This window comes from Hibiscus syriacus, unplaced genomic scaffold, assembly GCF_006381635.1.
Source record: "Hibiscus syriacus cultivar Baekdansim isolate YM2019G1 unplaced genomic scaffold, ASM638163v2 tig00110321_pilon, whole genome shotgun sequence".
Taxonomy (NCBI): domain Eukaryota; kingdom Viridiplantae; phylum Streptophyta; class Magnoliopsida; order Malvales; family Malvaceae; genus Hibiscus; species Hibiscus syriacus.
In genome coordinates this window covers 815,455-837,742 of record NW_024062680.1, presented here as the reverse complement: position 1 = coordinate 837,742, position 22,288 = coordinate 815,455, and the positions used below count along the sequence as shown (strand labels likewise).

Sequence of the window (22,288 nt, the reverse complement as noted above, 5' to 3'; positions counted from 1 at the left end):
CACTTTTTAATACATGGAATAGCATTTAAGCTCAACTAATTTGTTCTTCATTTCACCCTTCCCCCCTCGTTTTGCTGATTTTGTAGTTTCAAACAAACCCACTCGCTTGCTTGATATGGCGAGATTTCTTCGAAACATTTCTCATCTGAGACGTTTTCTCTTAGTCCCACAGGTTTTAACGCTTACCCTTTTGTTTATTTTCTTTGATAACTTCGCACCTGCGTTGTTTTTGTCACTTTGAAAGCATGTGATCATCTTTCACCGTTACTATAAGAGAAAGAATGGAAGTTTGAATATATATCTTTTTGCAGGTATGTAGAGGAGAGGTATTAGGGTCTTCTTCACATCTATGTAACTTTTCTTCTAAAGGTATTGCTTCCATTTCAAGCTTTTTATTAGAATGCTGGTACCCAAAATAATATTTTTGAATATGGTAAGTTCCTGCGTGTGATTGTAGAAGAGTGCTCTTTTCATGGCATTTTCTTTTATCAAACTTAATTAATGTTGGGGAGCTGTGATGATTTTTGATTGAAAGAACTCAAATAGTGCTTCGAATTAGGATCCTTTGTGTAAAGAAAAATGTGTCATCTAAATGATGTTGCTCTTTATTTATTTTGTTTGAGCTGGCTTAATTTTAGTTGGAAAGTAGATAAAGTTCTTACTTTATTGTCCCCCTGCTTGAAGCTAGGAAGAAATCCAAGTCGGATGGAAGTGATTCCGGTGAGGAGAATATGTCCAAGAAAGATTTAGCTCTAAAACAAGCGCTGGATCAGATTACTAGTTCTTTTGGAAAAGGATCTATCATGTGGCTTGGTCGTTCTGAGTCCCCTAGGAATGTTCCAGTAGTTTCCACTGGTTCTTTTGCTTTGGATGTTGCACTTGGAATTGGTGGCCTGCCAAAGGTACTCTGCAATTCTTGCTTCTTCTTTACCTTCTTGCTACTAAGCAGTAGCTGCTCACTATATTTAGTAGTTCCTTAAACACCTCTTTATTGGACTGTTACAGGGCCGTGTAGTGGAGATATATGGACCTGAGGCTTCAGGGAAAACAACACTTGCACTACATGTAATTGCTGAAGCACAGAAACAAGGAGGTCACCTAATGTAGTTTAACTTAGTATTGTCTTATTTATGATTTGTTATGACGAACTTTCATTCATCAGGACATCCATTATTCTGTCGCGGCAGAGGAGAGTATCTTTGCATTTGTAACTTCATCCTGCCATGCTACTAGAAAACAAATTTCTTACGTTACATTTTTAGAACTCATAGTAGAAGACTTTGATAGGCTAGACTTTCATGTTAATTCCAATGAGAACTACATGCAGAATATGATATTCTTAAATCTATTTATAGGGTGATCACATTTGGAGGGTGGAGGAGATTTTGTCGTGACTATCTTCTATTCTGTCAGTTATTTCTGTTATCATCGTGTTGGATGCTTACATTTTTTATAATATTATAAAATGCAGGTTATTGTGTTTTTGTTGATGCTGAGCACGCTCTTGATCCAGCTCTAGCTGAGACAATTGGGGTAAACACCGAGAATTTGCTTCTTTCGCAACCAGATTGTGGAGAACAAGCTCTCAGTCTTGTAGACACCCTTATACGGAGTGGCTCTGTTGATGTTGTTGTTGTTGACAGTGTAAGGTGTTTTTGGATTCATTTCTTTTCCATGGAGTGTTTCCTGATAAACACTGCTGGTAGTTGGTAGAATATGCTTGTGTTGTGTTTATGAAATCTGCTTTATTCTCTTTGTCCACATTTTTCTTTTGGCTGCTTAGTTAGGTAGTGTATGCTATGATACTGATTTGAAGGAGGATATTTTTGAATGTACCGAATAAATTGGATATTCATCGTTGAAGTTCTGTAGTTTTCTCTGTGTGATACTGCGACTTGTTACACTTATTTGGAATGGAATCCTGAAAATGGCTTTATTCCCACACCAGGTAGCTGCCCTAGTGCCTAAAGGCGAGCTTGATGGCGAGATGGGTGATGCTCATATGGCAATGCAAGCCAGATTGATGAGCCAGGCTCTTCGTAAATTGAGTCATTCTCTATCATTATCCCAAACCATATTGATTTTTATAAACCAGGTATAAGTTCTATATCCTGATAATGACACTCATGAGTTTTATAAAGCTTTAATTTGTTAATATTCACACAATGTTCATCGACATTTAAATTTTTTTCCCTTCATTAAACTTTTTGTCCCAATTTTAAGGCTTTTATTAAGCTATTAATTAGGTGGCCATTAAATTGATTCAGTATTTCCCAGCTGAACTGTTCCTCCTAATGGAGGTCCAGGCAGAGTTCTCACGAGATTTAAGGTTCAGAATACGAAACGAGGAATGATTTTTTGTTTATTATAGTACATTAACTATTTATAGTTATCAGGTAAGGTCAAAACTTTCAACCTTTGGGTTTGGTGGGCCAACTGAAGTTACCTGTGGTGGTAATGCCTTGAAGTTCTATGCTTCTGTGCGTCTAAATATTCGGAGAACCGGGTTTGTCAAGAAAGGAGAAGAGGTATCAAGTTATATCCTTTCTTTCCTCTTAAGTTTGATAGTTGGATCCGGATGTAGTGATTTAAGAAAGTCTCTGATCATACAATTCATGTAAACTCTCTGATGTCTGGCTTAACCTAATAATTTGGAAGGACTTAATTCTTTAATCAATTGAGTCCTTTCACGAAAGACTCATGTCGAAGATGGGAAATTAAAAAAGGATTCGAATCTACATAATTCTCTTCTTTATGGTTGAATGAATTTTCCCGTATTTCCATGTATCATTGTGTTTGTTGATATTTCTGTGATATTCAGATTGTTGGAAGTCAAGTTGCTGTGAAGATTGTGAAGAACAAGCTTGCCCCTCCATTTAAGAATGCTGAATTTGAGCTTGAGTTTGGGAAGGGAATATCTCGAGAAGGGGAGATCATAGATCTGGCGACGAAACACAAATTTGTTACAAAAGCCGTCGCATTCTACACTTACAATGAGCGGAAATTCCATGGCAAGGAAGCCTTCAAAAAGTTTTTGGCTGAAAACGAAATTGAGCGGGAAGAACTTGCGGCAAAACTTAGAGAAAAGCTACTCGAAACTGAGAACAAAAAGGAAAAACATACTGATATTTCTGATGGGAATACATCAGAAGAAATAATTTCAAAGGATATTACTGATGAAGAAGCCGTTACAGCCATTGAAGCTTAAGTACCCTATGACCCGAAACGGAATGTCCCTTGTTTCCCTTGCAGGTTCAGTCTTTTGTGGGAATGCTTTCTCGTATTGGACCTGTTAGCTGATTAAATTTTCCGGTGGCATGATGATGGAAAGATTTGAAGGTTCTTCGGTTCACAGTTCAACATTCAACCCATTAGAAGTCGTATTTGTATTATGCATGTGTGGTATGGTTTCATGGATGCAATAGATTGAAAAATACATGACCTTCATTGAAATCTCCTAAAGTTTTCCCTCTATTGTCATGTATCTACAGCCACATTCGATATGGTACGAGTCCATATATATATATATATAATTGAGGTAAGAATTTTGTTTCTCGTTTTCCCATCTTAGACTAATTTAATTAAGAAATTTTATCTTTGATCAAATTGTCAATTCTGAACACGTTGAAAATTCAATAATCAACATATGAACTAATTTAATTAAGCTGTGGGTCGTTTTTGCATATGAACACATTGAAAATTTAGCCAACGTATGAACTAATTTAATTAAGTTTTGGGTAGTTGTTTTTGCTTATGAACACATTGAAAATTAAGCAGTCAACGTATGAACTAATTTAATTAAGCTTTGGGTAGTTGTTTTGCATATGAGCACATTGAAAATTAAATAATCAACATATTATTTCTTTAAGATATACTAAAATTTTCTTTAATAATAAAAATAAATATATGGAAAATTATGTAATTTTGTTTAAAAAAATTAAAAATCTTATTACAATGTATCATCTACGAACTTTTAAATTAATATTAGATGTCTTGAAAAAGAGTAAAAAAGTTAAATGAATTTCTAAAAGCCAAATCGATAATTTTCCAATCATAGCTGCCATGATAAAGGGGTCGTGATAATTGACGTGCCTTGAAATTAAAGGCAATATTATCTTTTCTAAGCTGGTGGAATTTATATTATTTTTCGGATTCATTTAAAAAGTTCAAAAAATGTGGAAGATAAAAATGAATTATATATTTTCTGAGGAGATAATGAATAATTTTACCATTATCTCAACCTAAAATTTTAATGTTTTTGGGTAACTATAGTCTCCACAGGTATTTTCTTAGTTCCACATGGCTTGCCTACCATGCACACCAATCATCCATACCCTTAAATTTGTTATATTATTATTCTTGTGGTCCTTACATAAATATAAGAGATGTTAAATTCTTTAAGCATTTGATACCATTTTTTTTCTTTTTCTTTTTCCTTCTTAGTGTGGTATGAACTGAATTCTGATTCTTTCTTGCCATTTTTTAAGCATAAAATTCTTCCATTCATGTGAGGATTGGATAAGATCTGCACAAGCCAATATTATGTTAATTTAAATATTAATCTATATAAAATTTATCAAGTGACTTCAGTAGTACAATAAAATATTGTTCTTCCTAAAAGTTTTGGATTTGAATAGCTATGTCTACTGGGTATGTGCATTATAATTGGTCAAGAAAGTTTTGTACATATACATGGTCCCCTCTTATCTAGGGCCAAAATTATAAATTCGCATATAATTAAAAAATGATTAATTATCTATTTAGTCACTCACCTATTATTTTATTTTTGTTTTGGTCATCAAATTATTATTATTTTTGTCAAATCATACTTAAAGTTACATTTTTTTACCCACCATTAAAAAAATTAACACCGATGTTGATATGGTATTTTTTTTTCACTTTCTACTTAATAATTCTTTTATTATTTTTTGACAAGATGGAGAAGGTTAAAATCTAACATGTTCCCTCCTAAACAAGATCATGCTTATTTTGTGCAAGTAGTTGAGTGTTTAATAAAATTTCTTAATTTTTTGTTTAAAATTTGATGTATTTATTATATGGTTTATTAAACGTAATACAAAAAAATTTGCAAGCAAATTTATTTAGTTTTGATTGTTCTTATAATTCAAATTTTTTTATACTTATTATCATAAGCCTAATGTCTATTTTCAGACCATACTATTAAAATCTTATAAACGGGCCTATAATCACCTTAAACTATTAAAAAATATTATTATTATATATTATTAAAATATATTCAAATTATCAATTTTATTATATGTTAGAGTGATTGAGTTTAATTATAATTATACGAATTGTATTGTGTTTTAAGTGTAGTTACACTTATATTATATAATGCCGGCCCACCTAATCATTCCAAATTTAGGTAGTTGGCAATCTTCGATTAGATCCGATTAGTTAATATATAAATGCAATAGTCCAATAACATCAATATGATTAGAGGTTGTGAGTGGTTTACTTTCTAAGAAGAACTTGATTAGAAAAAGTTAGGGAATATTATTAATACTAAAAGGGACATTAGATCAACATAAATCCAACCCAAATAATTAATAAGGGTGGTTGGTTATTTTAAGAATAAATAGGCCTCTAATAATAGGATTCTCTTATTAGTTTACATGAATGCATGGGAATTGCATGTCCTTTTTTAGGGTATAGCATACCAGATGTCAATGTATTCTGTCAAAAATGATTTACCTAGTCGGTAAACTTTTAAATATTATAAAATAATCATTAAATTTATTAAATTGTTATAAAATATCCATATATATAATAAAATAGTAATAAATTCAAAAAATTAAGGATCATTTTAATTGTTTGGTAAATTTAATGATCAACTTATAATAGTTCGATAATTATTAATAATCATTTTATAACCGTTTGGAAAGTTTACTGATTATTTTATAAGATTTAAAGTTTCCTGATCATTTTACAATATATTTTACCTTTTTTAAACATTAATAATTAGTCTAGATTTTGTGAAAGAAAGAAAACAAAGTTTATTTCACGTTATTTGATTTTGAATATAGTTTTGGACTTTATGTGATTATCAGATATCAAAAGATCTTAAAAGAAAACGAATTATATGCTTAAACTCTTATTTTTCTCTCTAAAAAACCTTGAAAGGACTACAAATTCTAGTATCAATTAATCTTCTCCTAATTAATATCCCTAAAATAACAAAAATATTAATTATTATTGAAAATTCTTTGTCCCGGTGACAACAACATTCTTGGATCAAACTGGTGTTTCCTCTGTTGGAAACTCTTCCATTTTGAGCCAAAATGATGAACCCATTCATCCTTAGTACTGTAATGAGGAAGATATTGCTTAACCATAACACCAGCTTTCTTACAAAACTTCATTATTTCCATGTTTTGATCTTCAAAAGCTTCCAATCATTGAATCCACTTGAATGCAAAAAGCCCACCGCGTAGAAAATTTCTTCATCTGGTGTAACAGCTGACATCCTATCATCCCATCTGCCGTTAATCAACAATATGAAAAACATTACATTATTTTAAGGCATATAAATACATACATGATTAAAGATAATCGAATGTTAAATGTCGGTTCAAATTTGACGTAGAACTTATTTAAATCGAAAAAGAAAACAGCACTTACTTTTGTCTGTTCATGGGATAAACAAGAACAGGTCCTGTAGTAATGTTTCGTTCGAGGACAATGCCTCTGAAAACACCGTTGTTGAAATCTGATATCTGGGATTTGGGTATAAAAAGGTTCAACCATGGATGTGGAACTTCCCATAATCCCTGTGACTCAAGCTTCAGTTCCCCAGCACGAACTCGATTCAAGAATTCTCCATAGCCAACATCTTTCTGAAACATGAATCCAGGCATGTAACTCAAGCCTTGCAAAATCATTTTCATCTCCTGCAATAAAAACACACACACACTGGCAAATCAATATCATGTAACATGTCCTCAAATTTGATCATTAATTTTGTTTTTGTTTTTTACCTTGTCGACTGTGTTTTTCGTTTGGTCGTCGTAATGCTTAACAACTTCGAGACAATATATGATTCGATGCTTGGTTATCAATGAGATTATTTTGGGGTGATCCGAGTGTGGGAAAAACGAAGATCGCCAGTTATCCGGAGAGCCTTGATCCATAAGCAGTGAACCTTCTAAATAATCTAATGCATTTTTATCTTCTCGTCCATTTCTCGAGATTAAAAGCTCTTGATCTCTGGTAAATGCGGAGAAATCACTGTATAATACTCGTACCCACTTAACCTATGAACACAAAGATGAAGACATCATCATGTACTATTATGAATAGCCATGGATCGTGTGGGGACGATAATCGAATTTTAAATAATATATACCCGTATCGGTGCCGGTTGGAGTGGAATTCGAGCTCTTGTTATTATTCCGAACTGGCCTAAACCACCAAGAACAGCATAAAAGAGCTCTGAATTCTTCTTTGGCGAGCAAGTCATAAAATCAGCTTTTCCTGAATTTGAGATATATATAAACGTAGCTCGTAAGTCTAACTGCATGCATGCAACATACAGCTTTTCATGAAATATTTGTGTACATTTTGTATTATTAATAATAAAAACAGACTGGAAAACATTGAAATATCTGGGTTTGGGTTGGGATCGATAATGATGATCATCACCGTTTGAACTTGTGTCCAATGGCTTCCTAACTGTGTGGACCCTAGAAAATATTTAACAGGTTGGCATGGAATGGACCGCCATTTCAAAATTAAATGCACAAGTGATTAACCACCAGACACCAGCTAGCTTAATTGTCTGTTCAGGGTTTTCTTCAACAGAGCGAACCATGCAATGTTGTGAATAAAAATAAAAATAAATAAGATTTGGGTTTCGAACAATAATAGTATATACCTGTTATAACATCCATTTCAAGAACATTACTGATCTGAGGACCATATCGAAAGGTTTGTCCACTAATCCCAGCATTGGAGAGCGTTCCACCGACGGTTAAGTACAAATAATCGGTCCAAGAAACGGGTGTAAGTCCATGTTCCAATGTTTTATTCAACACATCGATCCAAAGCTGTTCGCCGCCGACATCAGCGTATAGCCCATCGGACGAGACTCGTATTCCGGTTCCGTTCCGATTTTTCTTCATCGATTTCATGTCGACCACGACGCCGTTATTCGCCATTGCCTGACCCCTGAGCGAATGACCGTGCCCTTTGGCTGCTATGCCCAAAGGAACTGAACTATAGTAGCCGAGTTTTATGAGTGCAGCAATGTCTTGTGGCGTTGAAGGGTGAAGAACCGCTAGGGGAACTGCTTTTACAATGTGGCCAAAATCCAGAGAGGCTGCTCCGATGGCGGAAGGTTCGACGGAGAGTTTGTCTCCGATGTCGAGCGCTTTGATGTCCTTGTGATGGACATCAAACGGCTTTGATGATATCTTGATCATGGACATCAAACGGGTTATAATGAATATAGCTGTGAAATATGCTGGAATTTGAAAACTCGTTACCATTTTTGGTTTCCCTTTTAGTGAATAAAAAAGACTGAAAATTAACGAAGAAAAAGTGTAAGCAAAAGGGTTGAAGAAAGATGGAGAGAGAAGCTAGTTCTTAGCTCCTTTTCTGGTTTGAGTTGTTTATATATATATATATATAAATATGGATATACATAATACATACATGTAATCTTGCATGTGATGTGAACAATATGAGGGCTGCTAAAGAGGAAAATGAGGTCGTATTAGGAAAGGTGTTGTTTTAAATAGATTTTTAAAACTATTTTTTAAGTTTCAAATATATATAGAATTAACTAAAATCAAAATATTATATCACAGGAATAAATTTCAAATTAATTAAATTTATCTACGACGACAATATTTATCGATAGACGTCTTACGTCAACACAATATATCACCATGTTAACACCATTAATTTTTATGTCAATATTGTGACAATCAACATCGTTCGAATGACAAAATTAATGTAAATTACTGAATTCGATGATAAATTGATGCAACTAAAAATAGAAAAAATATTTTATGTTTATTACATGGGCAAAATGATCCCTTATATTAAAAATTAATTAATTAACAATAAATTTATCATTTTTAATAAATTCAAATAAATTAATTATTCAAAACATATCGAGTTAATTGATTTTCTTTTGAACTTGCAAAAGTCTTGGAGAAACAGATTAATTAAGTTTAATTATAGAGCCTATATACCTCATCGAATATCTTTAAAAATAATTACAAATAATTTCAATTTTAGTACGCTGGTTTATTGATACCTTGATAAGGTACAAAATTATTTTTTTTGTTGGGGAAAAGAAAAAATCACCATAAATCAATAATTGTAAGGGAATATGAAAAGGCGACCCACATGCATGATAACAATAAAATATAACTAGAGAACAAATATCATGCCATGCACAAGGAAGGATATATAATGGGAAATCAAACACAAGAAATTGACTCTATCTTCTTAATATAATAATAATAATATCATTAAAATGGTTAATTTTTTGTACATAATATATATATAATATTTATTATTAATCATCATAATAAAAGGTTAGTTTAAAATATAAGATGATATAATAAAATTAAGGTTAGTTAAATTTGAATTATCAAATAAAATTTAGGTCAAATATACTTGTAATTAACTAGGATTATCGCTTTTATGTTATACTAACTTTTTTTAAAAAAAATATAACTTTCTTCCTTTCGTGTGGGTACAAAATAAGCGATCTCAATGGTAAAAGAATTGTTGTTATTTATTGACATGCATTTTGAGTTTGAGAACCATAAATGTCAGGAGTGTAAGCGTTTACATATCATTGAATAAATATTGTCTTGTACTTATCACATATTAATAGTTAAAAAAAAACTTCCTCTTATATGGTATCTTGGAATAATAAAATTATAATATTTAAGGATTTCATGATATCTTAAAAAATAGATTTAAGGGTACATAAAGTCTTTATACCTTTGAATAAATTCAACTAAGTTTAAAAAATATACATTTGATTAAGATCTTATGTTTTAAAATTTCATCAATTCATTCTTTTAATCAAGGTTAGTCGTTTAATTAATAATTTTTTAATCAGTTAGTGCAAATGTAATATTAAAGTGTTGTCAAGTGATATTTTCAGAAGTTTATTATGTTTTAATAATTTATTATAATTACTTTAAAATTTTAATAAATTTCTTTAAAATTTTCTTTAAAAATCTACCAATTCCATATAGTAAATCTACAATGTGCAACGTGACAACAATATCTCAAAAAATTATTAAGATCTAATTAATACAATTTATTGATTTAAAGGCTTCATTGATTTAGTTTTATTTATTTATTTAAGGATTCAATCAGATAAATAAATACAGAAGTTTAATTATTTTTTCGAAAGTTTGTGGTTTTATGCACTTTCAAAGAAAAAAACTGACATTTAATCATGAAACATTTAATATTTGATTCAATTAATCAAATAAGAATATTAAAAATAATAATGCAAGCAGCAAAACCGTGTTGATACCATAATGATATAATTTAGGTCCTAGATACGGTTGGAATTAAAGTGTTTGGACTAAAAACATAAATATTCAAAAGAAAATCTTTGACCTAAAGATCTGATGGGTACCAAGACCTGTCAGACACAAGACCCTCCAACAACATTCATACATATATATGGCTTCTATTTATACTATGTAATGTTAACACTCATCTGCAACATGCAATTGTCTTATATAAAAAGTGACAATTCAAATGCAAGAAATATCAATGTCCTCTGGAGTAGTTGTTGGTTTGTTTTAAACTGATATAAAACATTAATAAACTGTTGAAAACAACTAGGCATGCCCATTCCCACATGTCAAAGCTGTGATAGGTTTTTATACCTAACAGAAGACCGTGATTAAGAAAATGGAAAAGTGGGTAATCATGTCCCCACATATAACTTGAAAGTTCTAAATAATAATTAATACGAATCAGATGACTTCAATTATTAAGGGATAATTGTTATTTTAGAGGTTTCAAGTTCGAGTACAATATATGTAGAGATGTTTGGATGTTCGAGTATTCATTGTTAAATGGTTGAGAGTCTTTCGAACATATACTATTTTGTAATCATCTCATACTAATAAAAAAATCATGTATGAGTATGAAAAAAATAAGATAAATAATATGTTAAAACAATATAAATGTGGAAAATAAAAAGTGTTATTTTTTCAAAACATGTATGTGGAAAATTCAATACAAATATATGATTAAGCAGTGACAATGTGAAAACATTGTAAAAATGACACAAAACAGAGATTGGATATTGTTCTTTTTAGATGTGTCGTGGAAAATGGCCACCACAATGAATGTTCAGAAAATGTCACTACACGCTTCACCGTGAACACTGTACATAGGTAGCGAGAGAATGAGCTTTTTCTTAGTCAGTGATACCGAAACAACACACAGACCCGTCTCCCCGTGCAGAAAAACATGGGCAGGGACATCATAGGGATCGGGGGAATATTGTGAGATACTTTATATCTTTTTGGGGATTGAAGCTGATTCTTCACGTGGTCTTAAAAAAAAATACAAAATTAGATCCAAGTCTTGTTACTCTCCTCTTCGAAATTAATGATGAAAATATTAAGTTTAATTATATTTAAATACAACTAGTTGATTAATTCATCGAAACGCTTTGATTACTACTTCACCCATTGATCACCAATAAATCTAATTTTAATTTACATAATTTTATTAAATTTAATTCAATTTTATTTTCTATTACTAGTTTTTGAAAACTGTGATTGTATCCATTGAACAAATCCGAAATCCACCCTTTTACACTGCCAAAATCTATGTCCGGTGACTGGTGTGATGGGTCACATGCAGCAATCATTTCTGACCCATACGTGCATGGAAAAAGGTACAAACAACAAAGCACTTTCTTAAATACTATGTGGTTTATTAATTACGCAGCATAAATTGCTCTTTGTCAGAGCTCAATTGTGGCTAAAGTTACATATATTCCTTCACCATCGTGAGCAGTATAGGATGAGAGCTGAAAGTCTTTCTACTGATTAAAGCTAACAAGCATACGTATTTTTCAATCTATATATATATTTACGTAGGTGATCCAACTGTAATCATCACTACGGAAAAATTCACATAGGATATCATTCTTAGTTTTACTCTGTATATACGTGGATGTTTGAGTGTAAATCATCAAATGATTGAGAATATTTTGAATATATTGTTTTATAATTACCTAAGACTAATCAATATGTATATGTATTGAATATAAATACCATCAAGCAACAGGAGGAGTTGAAACAACGAGGATTAGGTCGGAAAGCTTTGCTGTCATGCTCGTGGCTGGGCACCGAAGGTAAAAGAAAAAGAAAAAAGTTTTGACCAAACGGTCCCACTTACAACTGCAACTTGCTTGGTGCTTTGGCTCTGTCTAAGATGGTGTCTTACAGACAGAGTTCCAGAAGATACATCCTACAATATTAGTTGTCAATTTTAGAGGTTAGGTGAATTTGTTTTTAACTTCCGAATTGAATTTATTTTGGATATAAATATATACTAAATTGTTACATGTGATCTGGCATTCTGTGGTAAAATTTGGTAGTGCTCTGCAAAGAATCAATCTTGGTTTCGCAGTACGTATCTGAAATATCGGATCTTTGAACGATGATTTAGTTCAGTAACAAAGCAACGAAGTTGTTCTTCAGAATTTGGGTCCCAGTCCAAGTTGGTACCAAAAGATTTGGATACTCTGAGCATCGTCCCTTTATTACCTCACTCAATCATGCTACCGTACTCCATAGATGGGTGCTTTATTTTCAAGCAGAATCTGTGAACCTGATGAGTTGCAGATTTATTCAGATTTTTAGTTTCTTTCCTGAGTGTTTGCGTGACAATGTACTTGCTTCTTGTTCTTTTGTGACCATTGCCAAGTCATTGTTTCATCACAACCCCATAATTGTTGAGACGTTTCTCCATATATAATCGGTAGGAAATTTTTTCGGAGTATCTATGAACAAAGCTAAGGATTTTTTCTCAATCTTATTCTTTCTTGAAATCTTTTCTTTTTTTCTCCATGATCATCAAGTTCAGTATTATCTCCATCAAACGTAATTCTTTTCTAAATCACACTAAATTAGAAGAAGTGAATTATCTATCTATCAATCGATATATATAAATTACTTATTTCGTCTCACTAAATATGTCTCTTTCAGTTTTTAAAATTGTTTCATTCAAAATCTCTTATTAGAAAAAATTAACAAACAATAACATTTATATTTTCTTTGTTACCTTTGTATGTCTCACTCTTTTATATTTATCAAAATGAATCTATCAAAATTATCAATTACATTTTAGAGATAATTTTGTTATTTTCCTTAGTCAAATATATATCCTAAAACTATGTGTATAGTCCGCAAGAGACAAATTATAGGACGGGAATATATATATATATATATATATATATATCAGAATAATTTATACTGTTTCACTCATGAACCTTGTATCCAACAGGGAATATTGCAATCTCTGACAGTGCTGTCATTTTTGGCCTCATACAAAAAACAAATCTAATCTGATTCGCAGGGAAAATATATATGTTAGGGTATGACCCAACAAATATTCTCATTACAAGGACTGTCCTAAAAACGTATTCCCAATACTATTCTTTTTCCAACAAGTAAATTATATTTTACCACATGTTGCATGACAAATAAATAATAATAATAATGCTACAAATAAAGCATCATATTCCCTTTATGGGATAATATGGATGAGGATGAGCCCTTAATTCTTGACATATAGCTGAGGCATATATGTGTGGAAAAATTCAAATGAAATCAATTTCGAAAGATTCTTCAATGTGATTGCAAGTTGCCACGGATGGGACAGGAAGAAATGTAATCAAATTCCACGATGAAGAAAGATTTAATGTTGAAAATGTGAGTCATGTGTATGCTTTCTGTTTTTACACAACATATCTAAAATTATTTATTTGAAATATGAATGTAAAGTATGTTTATATTGACAATAAGTTATAAAATGTGGTAAGAAATAATTATTAGACGATGATTTAACAAACGGTGACAACAAACGATAGTCTTTCAAATTTTTGTTTTTTTATAAAGAGAAAGAAGTTTAATTAAAATAAGGATTTTTAGTTTAAAAAAGGTTAAATTGATATTTTGACTGAATTTCAATAGATTTTTAGAATTAATGTTCAAGTGTTATTTTATTATGAACCAATGATGTAAATAGTTAAAATATAACTTCTAAAAATTGAAGGATCAAAATAACAAAAGAATAAACAAAAATGACCACTAGTATAATTACTTTAAAAGTAATCTTATGGTCGGTCAAAAAGTATAATAATAAAACAAAAAGTTTAGAAGAATCGGATTTCAAATTTTAGTCACACCTTATTACATGAAGTGATGAAGAGATTGTTAACCCCACATTACATCAATCAGCTTTGTTTTTTTCAAAAAAAGAAAACAAATCATTTTTCGAAATGATATCTGGAAATCATGAGAAGTAGCCAAGCAAAAGAAAGCTATAGTGTACCAACTAGATCAAAGTACCTTCATTGTTTTCGAATATTTTATCATGTTATTAGAATATATAAAATAGGAGACACTAGAAGGTTAGGGGATCGATTTCAATGGATCGAATATCGATGATTATACGAAAAATATATATAAAATATCTTATATTTATATAAATTCATATGATAATAATTTATTTATATAAAATTTAAAAGGTATGCATATTTCTTATAACATTTATCTTTTTCTTTTCATATCGTGAAAATATATTGGATTCAAAGATTATTAGGTAGGATTCGGATACAGACCATAATGCAACGATTCTTAATGAGATGATCAATCGAAGTGAACAATTTACTAGATTTCTATGACGAAATTACCCAGATATAGTAGCCAACCACTCATGATTCTATATCTACATTTTTTGAATGAAAAAAAAACAATGACTGTCCAACTAGACAGATTATTCAATTTACCATGAAAGATTTAACTATGTTAGTTGCCTTGGAAATCACTGATATTATCATAATAACATATTTGAATTTATTTATTAAGATAAATAAATTATCCACACATATTTAAAAAAGTAATATTTAATTTATTATCGATATAAAATTTAGATTCTACAATCATATTTTGATGTCTGAAAGGTTGAGAAAGCCCGACACTAATAAGCTATTGACGCCTAGACTAAACCTTCTCTGGGCCTAAGCCTCAGAAAATCCCAAAAATGGCCCAGGCCAGAGAACACAAATATTATCGTACGCCATGCTGCAGCGAATCCCACGTTACATTATACTAGCGAATACAGTGGGATTTTCCGAGTCTCGTATAAAACTAAATATTTTCTCACTGATACTCGTTCGTTATCTTCCACTCTCTTCGATCATCATTTCATAATCCGAAGCGAAGAGGCAAAGATCGATGGTAAATCAATCTCAATTGAGTTCAGAGCATATCTAGGGTTATTTTATATTACGTTTCTATAAATTTGATTGAATGATTTTGTTTCAGGCTTCTGCTGCAAAAGCAATTAGTAGTCCTGTGCCAATTGAATGGTACCCAACCCTAGCCGTCGTAATGCTCTCCATTGGTCTTGTTGTCACCGCTTCCTTCTTCATGTAAATATCTCTTCCATTAAATTTTCTATTTTCTTACCGTTCTTATTCGATTCGTTTTCGTAGGCAATTGTGAAATTTGTAGTTGTTGTTGATTGGTTATACAATTGGGAAAAAAATAGCATAGTGCAAACTTGATACTTTATTTAAAACGTACCTTCTATAGATTTGGAAAGAAATTCTTTTATTAGCCAATTTGGTTCAGTGCTGAATACCAGTGCGAATTTGAAGTTGACGGTTCCACTTTGTGCTTGTGTTGTGTACCATACTAGAGTCATTTCTGCGTTCCAAAATGTTATTTGTTTTAATATTTTTTTTTCTGACTCGATTTTCGTGTTTTGAATTTTGAAATTTTATTTCTTAACTCTAGTTGTGAGCAAAATTCAATTGGAATCACATGCTACTAAACTGCATTAGAATGCCTATATAATTTCAATTCCTCTCTCAACAACAATTTTTCTGTTTTTTAGAATTTAATCGCTCATCTTTTTGATTTATTCAACTTGATTCTTTTAATGCAATTCTTTTCAAATCCATTTTCTATCAATTCCCTTTAACCCCTTCATATTCTCAACAATATTTGTATATTTGATTTGGCATGACTTGAAAATAATTCAAATAAAGTTTAAATGATGAAATGATACTCGTAAACTAGACTGACTAACTTGAATTTTCTTCGTGCTCTACTGGACCGAATACTCATATTAATTTCATGGCATAAGACATGAAGCAGATTTTAAGAAGGGAGTGATCTAGTTTCTGCACGAGTTAAATTGTTTATGTTTAGTTGAATTTGCTAATTTCAGCACTTCATTTTTCTGATTTTGTACGATGGGTGCATCTTTAACTAAGAGTTTTCTTGTACCTTCAAATCTACTTGCGTTTGGTTTTGCTTTAGAAAATATTGAATTTCTTCACATGCATTGAATCCTTCATCTCATAGCTAGAACTTTGATGCCTCCTTTCATTAAACTATCGCAATGCTAAGTTACTTTTCAATTTTCGAACTTGTTTTAACTTGATTTGTGTTTATGAGAAATCTGCAATTTTGCTTTATGAATTTGGGAAATTTTATAATAAATTTCTTCCCAAACACATACAGCTACGAAGCAACTTGTACGAAGCGAAACCGATGTGTCGTCAAGGAGCTAATCACTGGAGGAGTGGCATCATTGTTCCTGGTATAACTTATTGTAATTGCTATGGCCGGGATTTACGTAGCTTTTCGTTCATACTTATGTCTGATTTCGATAATTATTGAACCATTTACAAAGTTTTGCTAAGAAAGATTGGTGTCTGATTTTCATGCGTTTATCAGACCAATATTGCTTCTTTAATAACACTTTGATGTCGCTCAACTGATCTTTTATAAGTACATGCTTGAATTTGGGATTCTTTGTTTTGAAGCAGATTGTTTAACATTTTGAAAAATAAATAAATTCAGGTATACATATAAATCTCTAATCTACAAAAGAATCCATTGATAACGAGTTTAGGATTAACGTCACCACTATCGATAAAAGATACAAAAGAAATTAGTAGATAAATAATATATAAGAGAAAAAAATGATTAGAATAAATATCCGATAATAAGATCTTTAACAAGCAAATTAATATTTAATTTTGTAATTTAATTTTCGTTAGTATCTGAAGTGGATTTAGAGCAAAGACATAAAACCTTTCTTATGTTTATTATACATATAAATTCGAATATTACGAAAATGATAAATATCCAACCAACTCACATCTCCATCAAAAATGAAATAACGAAACCAACCTAGAAGCTATATTTAGTTACATTTTATCATAATTCCCACTAAATTTAGCAAACATATAATTCAGGTTCGTCTCTCCCCTATCTCTATCGCATAAACTCGAATTTTTTCTCTCTTGCGAACCTAATTATTATTACATAATGACAAGATATGGAACTATTCCGGCCGAGTTGCCGCCATCGTCGAACTTCATTTCCCAAGCAAGAGAGCAGATTCGATTTGGCCTCGGCATCCGAAGAGAATGGAAGGAGATGGTGAAGACCGAATCCATAAAGCTCCCCACAAATCTAAACGAGGCCATACAAAGATTTCGAACCAATGCAGCGCATTTCCATGTGAATTACGTGATTGTCGTATTGTTTCTTCTCTTCATCACCTTGCTTTGGCAACCCGTATCGCTCATAGTCTTTATCATCATGATGGCTGCATGGCTGTTCCTTTATTTCCTACGAGACGACCCGGTATCAATTGAAGGGTTCATCATCGATGATCGTATCGTGATGACGGGCCTGTTGGGGATCACCATCGCCTATGTTAACGGGCGTGACAAATAATATCATCGTCGGCCTTTCGGTTGGAACGGCTGCTGTTTTAGGACATGGCTTGTTGAGAAGTACGGATGATTTGTTCTTAGAAGACGAAGAAGAAGCAACTCTACCGCTGGCATCGGCTTCGGCACGCTTTGTGGAAGAATCAAGCCGGTGCCGTTAAAGAACGCGGTCTCCGCCACTACTCTTTATCCTAACGTTCTCTCTTAAATGCTTCGGTTGATATTGTTCGATTTATATGAATTAAGATGTACGATCTGTTGCACGAAATACAATGTTCATAACGTATTTAGTACTTTATTTCAGGGTTTCCATTTTTATCAATTTCCATATTCCATCAAATTATACCCAACTATATCAATTTTACACTATTTTCAACCAAAACAGATTACACACATATATATACCCAACTATATCAAATCTGTGTCATTAATGTTTGGAGATAAAAAAGAAATGTAGGCTCGTACATGTCTTTTCGAGGGGAGCTATTGGGTCATTTTGAGGGACATGTTGACCACTAAAATTTGCACGATTCCGTGATGGAAAATGAGACCTTTCACCACATGTATGATTATCTTTGTTATGTAAAACAACCGCATGTATGTTTATTATTTACCCAATTGATGCTGACCCCGGGGAGTTCTTTGTTTATCGTAGTTGCTGCAAGCATTTGCTTTTATTCTCTACTCAAAATGCCTATTTCGATTAAAGATATATTAGGCTCTTCTTTGGCACTAAAATTGTACACGGCCATGGTGGCCCCAAGTTCAAATATGAATGTTAATGACCTTGCACTTGTTTCATTGCACTAAAATTATCTTACCTTAAAATTTCTTATCTCACGCTTTTATCCATTAAATCATCCCCACATACATTCAAATGGTGCTATAGATTTCATGTATCTTTCACCTTCAAGTGCATATAAGAATATTTCTCTTGTTGATGGATATAAGAATAAATCTAATTTGTTTATTTGTAATGATGTAATTCAAATTTTAAATATTATTTTAAGGATTAACTTTCTATCTTATTAGATTATTAATTGTTGGTAGTCTTACTTCAATTATAATAAAATTAATTATTAATGTCATGTTATATATACTATTATTTTAATTTTAAATGTATTTATTTTTATTTAATTATTTATTTTTGTTAAAAACGTAAACGGTATACTGCATAATACCTCATGTATTATTGAATAAAAATATTACAAATATATATACATTTCTAATCTAACTAACTAATAATTAGTTACAACTGAAAAACAGAAATAACAGTCTTAACTTCTTAACACTCCCCTCAAGTTGGTGGTAGAAGATATCTTTTACCCCCAACTTGGATACAAGATATTCATGTTGTTGTATTCCCAAAGCTTTAGTGAAAATGTCTGCTAATTGTTCTGAAGAAGGCACAAACTCCGTCTTGATGATCCCTTCTTGTATTTTCTCCCTTACAAAGTGACAATCATTTCTATGTGCTTCGTGCGCTCATGATATATTGGATTTGTAGCAATCTGAAGGGCAGCCTTATATCACAATACAATCTGACTGGATATTTTCTTTCTAGTCTAAGTTCATTGGCTAAACCATTTAACCATGTCAATTCTGCTGTTGTAACTGCCATGCTTCTGTATTATGCTTCAGCAGATGATCTTGCTATAACATTCTGCTTCTTAGATTTCACGAAATCAACGAACTTCCAAGCTTAATGCAAAAGCTAGAAATAGACTTTCTTGAAATAGGACATGTAACCCAATCTGAGTCACAGTATGCTTTAAGTTCACAGCTACTTTTTGAGTCCATCAAAATCCCTTGGCCAGGATTCTTTTTAATATACCTCACTATCCTCAAGAATGTAAATGAGACTCCTTAGGTTGTTGCATAAATTGGCTCAAGTAATGCACAACAAAGGTTATATCAGGACTGGTATATGTGAGGTAAATAAGTCTTCCAATGAGCATTTGAAAGACACTCTTATCAACCAACAACTCATCATTTTCATTACTCCCTTTTTACACAGCTCATCATACTCTGCTGTAGTGAGCTTAACATTTTGCTCAAGAGGAGTTCTTGCAGGTTTTGAACCACTCATTCATGTTTCCTCAATCAATTCAAGAGCATATTTGCGCTGGTTAACTAAGATTCCTTCTTTTGATCTCATAACTTCAAGCCCCAAAAATATTTCAACTCACCCATCTTTCATCTTAAACTTTTGCTCAAAAGACTCTTCAAGTCATTAATTAGACAACTATCATTGCTAGTAATCAACAAGTCATCAACATAAATCAAAAAACTATAATCTTCTTATCATTTCTCATTGTGAACAAAGAATAATCAAATTTACTCTGTTCATAACCAGCTCCTAAAAGAGCCTCAGTCAGCTTTAAATTCCATTGCCTAGAAGATTGTTTCAAGCCATAAAGGGATTTTTGCAGTCTACACACCATATTCTCCCCTGATTGTAAAAACCAGGAGGAAGCTCTATATTCTTCCTCAAACAAATCACCTTGTAAAAAAGCATATATACATCCAGCTGGAGCAGAGGCCAATAAAAAAAACAGAAGCAATGTCAAGAAAAACGAACAGTAGGAATTTTTCCAGAAGGTAAAGAAACAACTGACCAGGTTTTATTTGTTTCAAGAGCAAGAATTTCATCATTCATGGCCTGTACCCATTCAGGACATTGAATGACCTCATGATATGACTTAGGTTCAACAAAATTCAAAATAAAAGAAACAAAGGATTGTTTACCACAAGGAATTTGAGTATAAGAAATGAAATCTAAAATGGGATAGGTGGAAGTGGAAAAATTGCAAATAAACTCAGTTAACCATTGAGGTGCTTAGGAACCCTAGTAGTTTTTCTGACCAAGACTGGAGCTACTGGAGCCACAGGAGCTTCCACTGTTGTGATGAGACCAAGTATAGCACTAGAAAGAGAACATGTGGTATAATAGGAACATGTTGCTGCCCAAAAGAAAGGTCTAAAAACTCAGAATCAGGAAACAAAAGGTGTAGAAGGAAAAAAGGAATCTGTTTTGAACAGGAAAGTGAAAAGGAAACACTTGTTCATGAAAAATAACATCTCTATTGACAAAGAACTTCTTAGAAGTAAGATCAAATAAGAGATAACCTTTTTGAGTGTTTGATAACCCATGGAACAGAAGGAAAGGCTCTAGGGGCAAATTTGTCAACTGGTTTAGGAACAGTAGTATAGCTCAAACCAAAAAACTTTCAGAATAGACATGTCAGGGCTTGTGATAAGAAGTTCTAAGGACTTTCCATTGTAAAACAAGAATGGAGTTTGTTTATAATGAAATAAGCGGTTAAGACATATTCACCCCATAATTTAATAGGTACTTTTGACTGAAAACGTAAAGCCCTAGCTACCTTTAAGAGATGTCTATGTTTTCTTTCTACAACTCCATTTTGCTGTGGAGTCTGAACACAGAAACTTTGGTGCAAAATGGCAAGAAGAAAAAATGGAGAACAATGAGAATTACATTTTTTTGTACCATTGTCACTTCTAATAATTTAGTGACGAAGAAAATGAGTAGAGTAAATGAAAGAAACTGTTTAGAAAACAACATCATCAGTTTTAACCCTCAAGAGATAAACCCAAGTCATTCTGTGCAATCATCAACCACAATCAAGAAATACCTATGACCACTATGAGTAGATATTCTATAAGGACCCCATAAATCTATATGAATTAGTTAAAAAAATGCTGAGGATCTAGTAGAACTAAGAGGAAATGTCAACCTAGTTTGTTTTTCTAAAGGACAAACATTGCAAGTATGAACAAAATTTTCATCAAATACTAGTTTTTTTCATAGTAGAGTCAAAGCATGCCTAACCTAGCATGCCAAATATAGTTTTTTATGAACAGAAATATCATGTACAGAATGAGCAGAAGAAATATCCCCGGTACTAGTCAAAGAATCAGAATTCAACCAGAGCTCATTTAGACTAAAAATGTAAAGGCCATTAAACCTTCTACCGATCCCTTGATCAGCCATGCAAAGATCCTGCAAGATACAAATGTCAGGATGAAAGGAAATAATGCTGGCATGATCTTAGCAAGCCGAGAACAGAAATCAAATTATGAAAAGCTTGGAACAACAAGACATTGGAGAGAACAATTTCAGAATTAACCTATGCGATCTTATATGAGTACAATTTCAGTATGACCATTAGGTAGATGAACAAACGATGAGTAGAACATAAACATGAAATTGCAAGCCCTTGAAAACAGATAAAATGTGATCAGTTGCACCAGTGTCAATTA

The 22,288-nt window shown here is 32.0% G+C and overlaps 1 protein-coding gene, 1 long non-coding RNA gene and 2 pseudogenes across 3 annotated transcripts; 3 read left to right on the top strand and 1 right to left on the bottom strand.

Moving 5' to 3' along the window:
• LOC120117630 (DNA repair protein recA homolog 3, mitochondrial-like) lies at positions 1-3,289 on the top strand. 2 transcript variants are annotated; one of them, XM_039137874.1, is made up of 8 exons: positions 1-172; positions 312-369; positions 685-902; positions 1,006-1,093; positions 1,472-1,644; positions 1,949-2,095; positions 2,397-2,528; positions 2,822-3,289. In XM_039137874.1, the coding sequence occupies exons 1-8, from the start codon at positions 116-118 to the stop codon at positions 3,206-3,208; spliced, it is 1,260 nt and encodes a 419-aa protein (XP_038993805.1). In that variant the 5' UTR covers positions 1-115; the 3' UTR covers positions 3,209-3,289. The 2 variants fall into 2 exon arrangements, with proteins under 2 accessions (XP_038993805.1, XP_038993806.1); XM_039137875.1 differs by having other exon boundaries at positions 123-172; positions 689-902.
• Positions 3,290-6,082: 2,793 nt separating this feature from the next.
• On the bottom strand, positions 6,083-8,589 carry LOC120117629 (annotated as a pseudogene).
• Positions 8,590-15,405: 6,816 nt separating this feature from the next.
• LOC120117877 lies at positions 15,406-16,883 on the top strand. The gene is made up of 3 exons (XR_005515692.1): positions 15,406-15,488; positions 15,576-15,682; positions 16,782-16,883. It is a non-coding gene; the product is annotated as an uncharacterized LOC120117877 (long non-coding RNA).
• Positions 16,884-17,572: 689 nt separating this feature from the next.
• On the top strand, positions 17,573-18,168 carry LOC120117625 (annotated as a pseudogene).
• Positions 18,169-22,288: the final 4,120 nt, after the last annotated feature.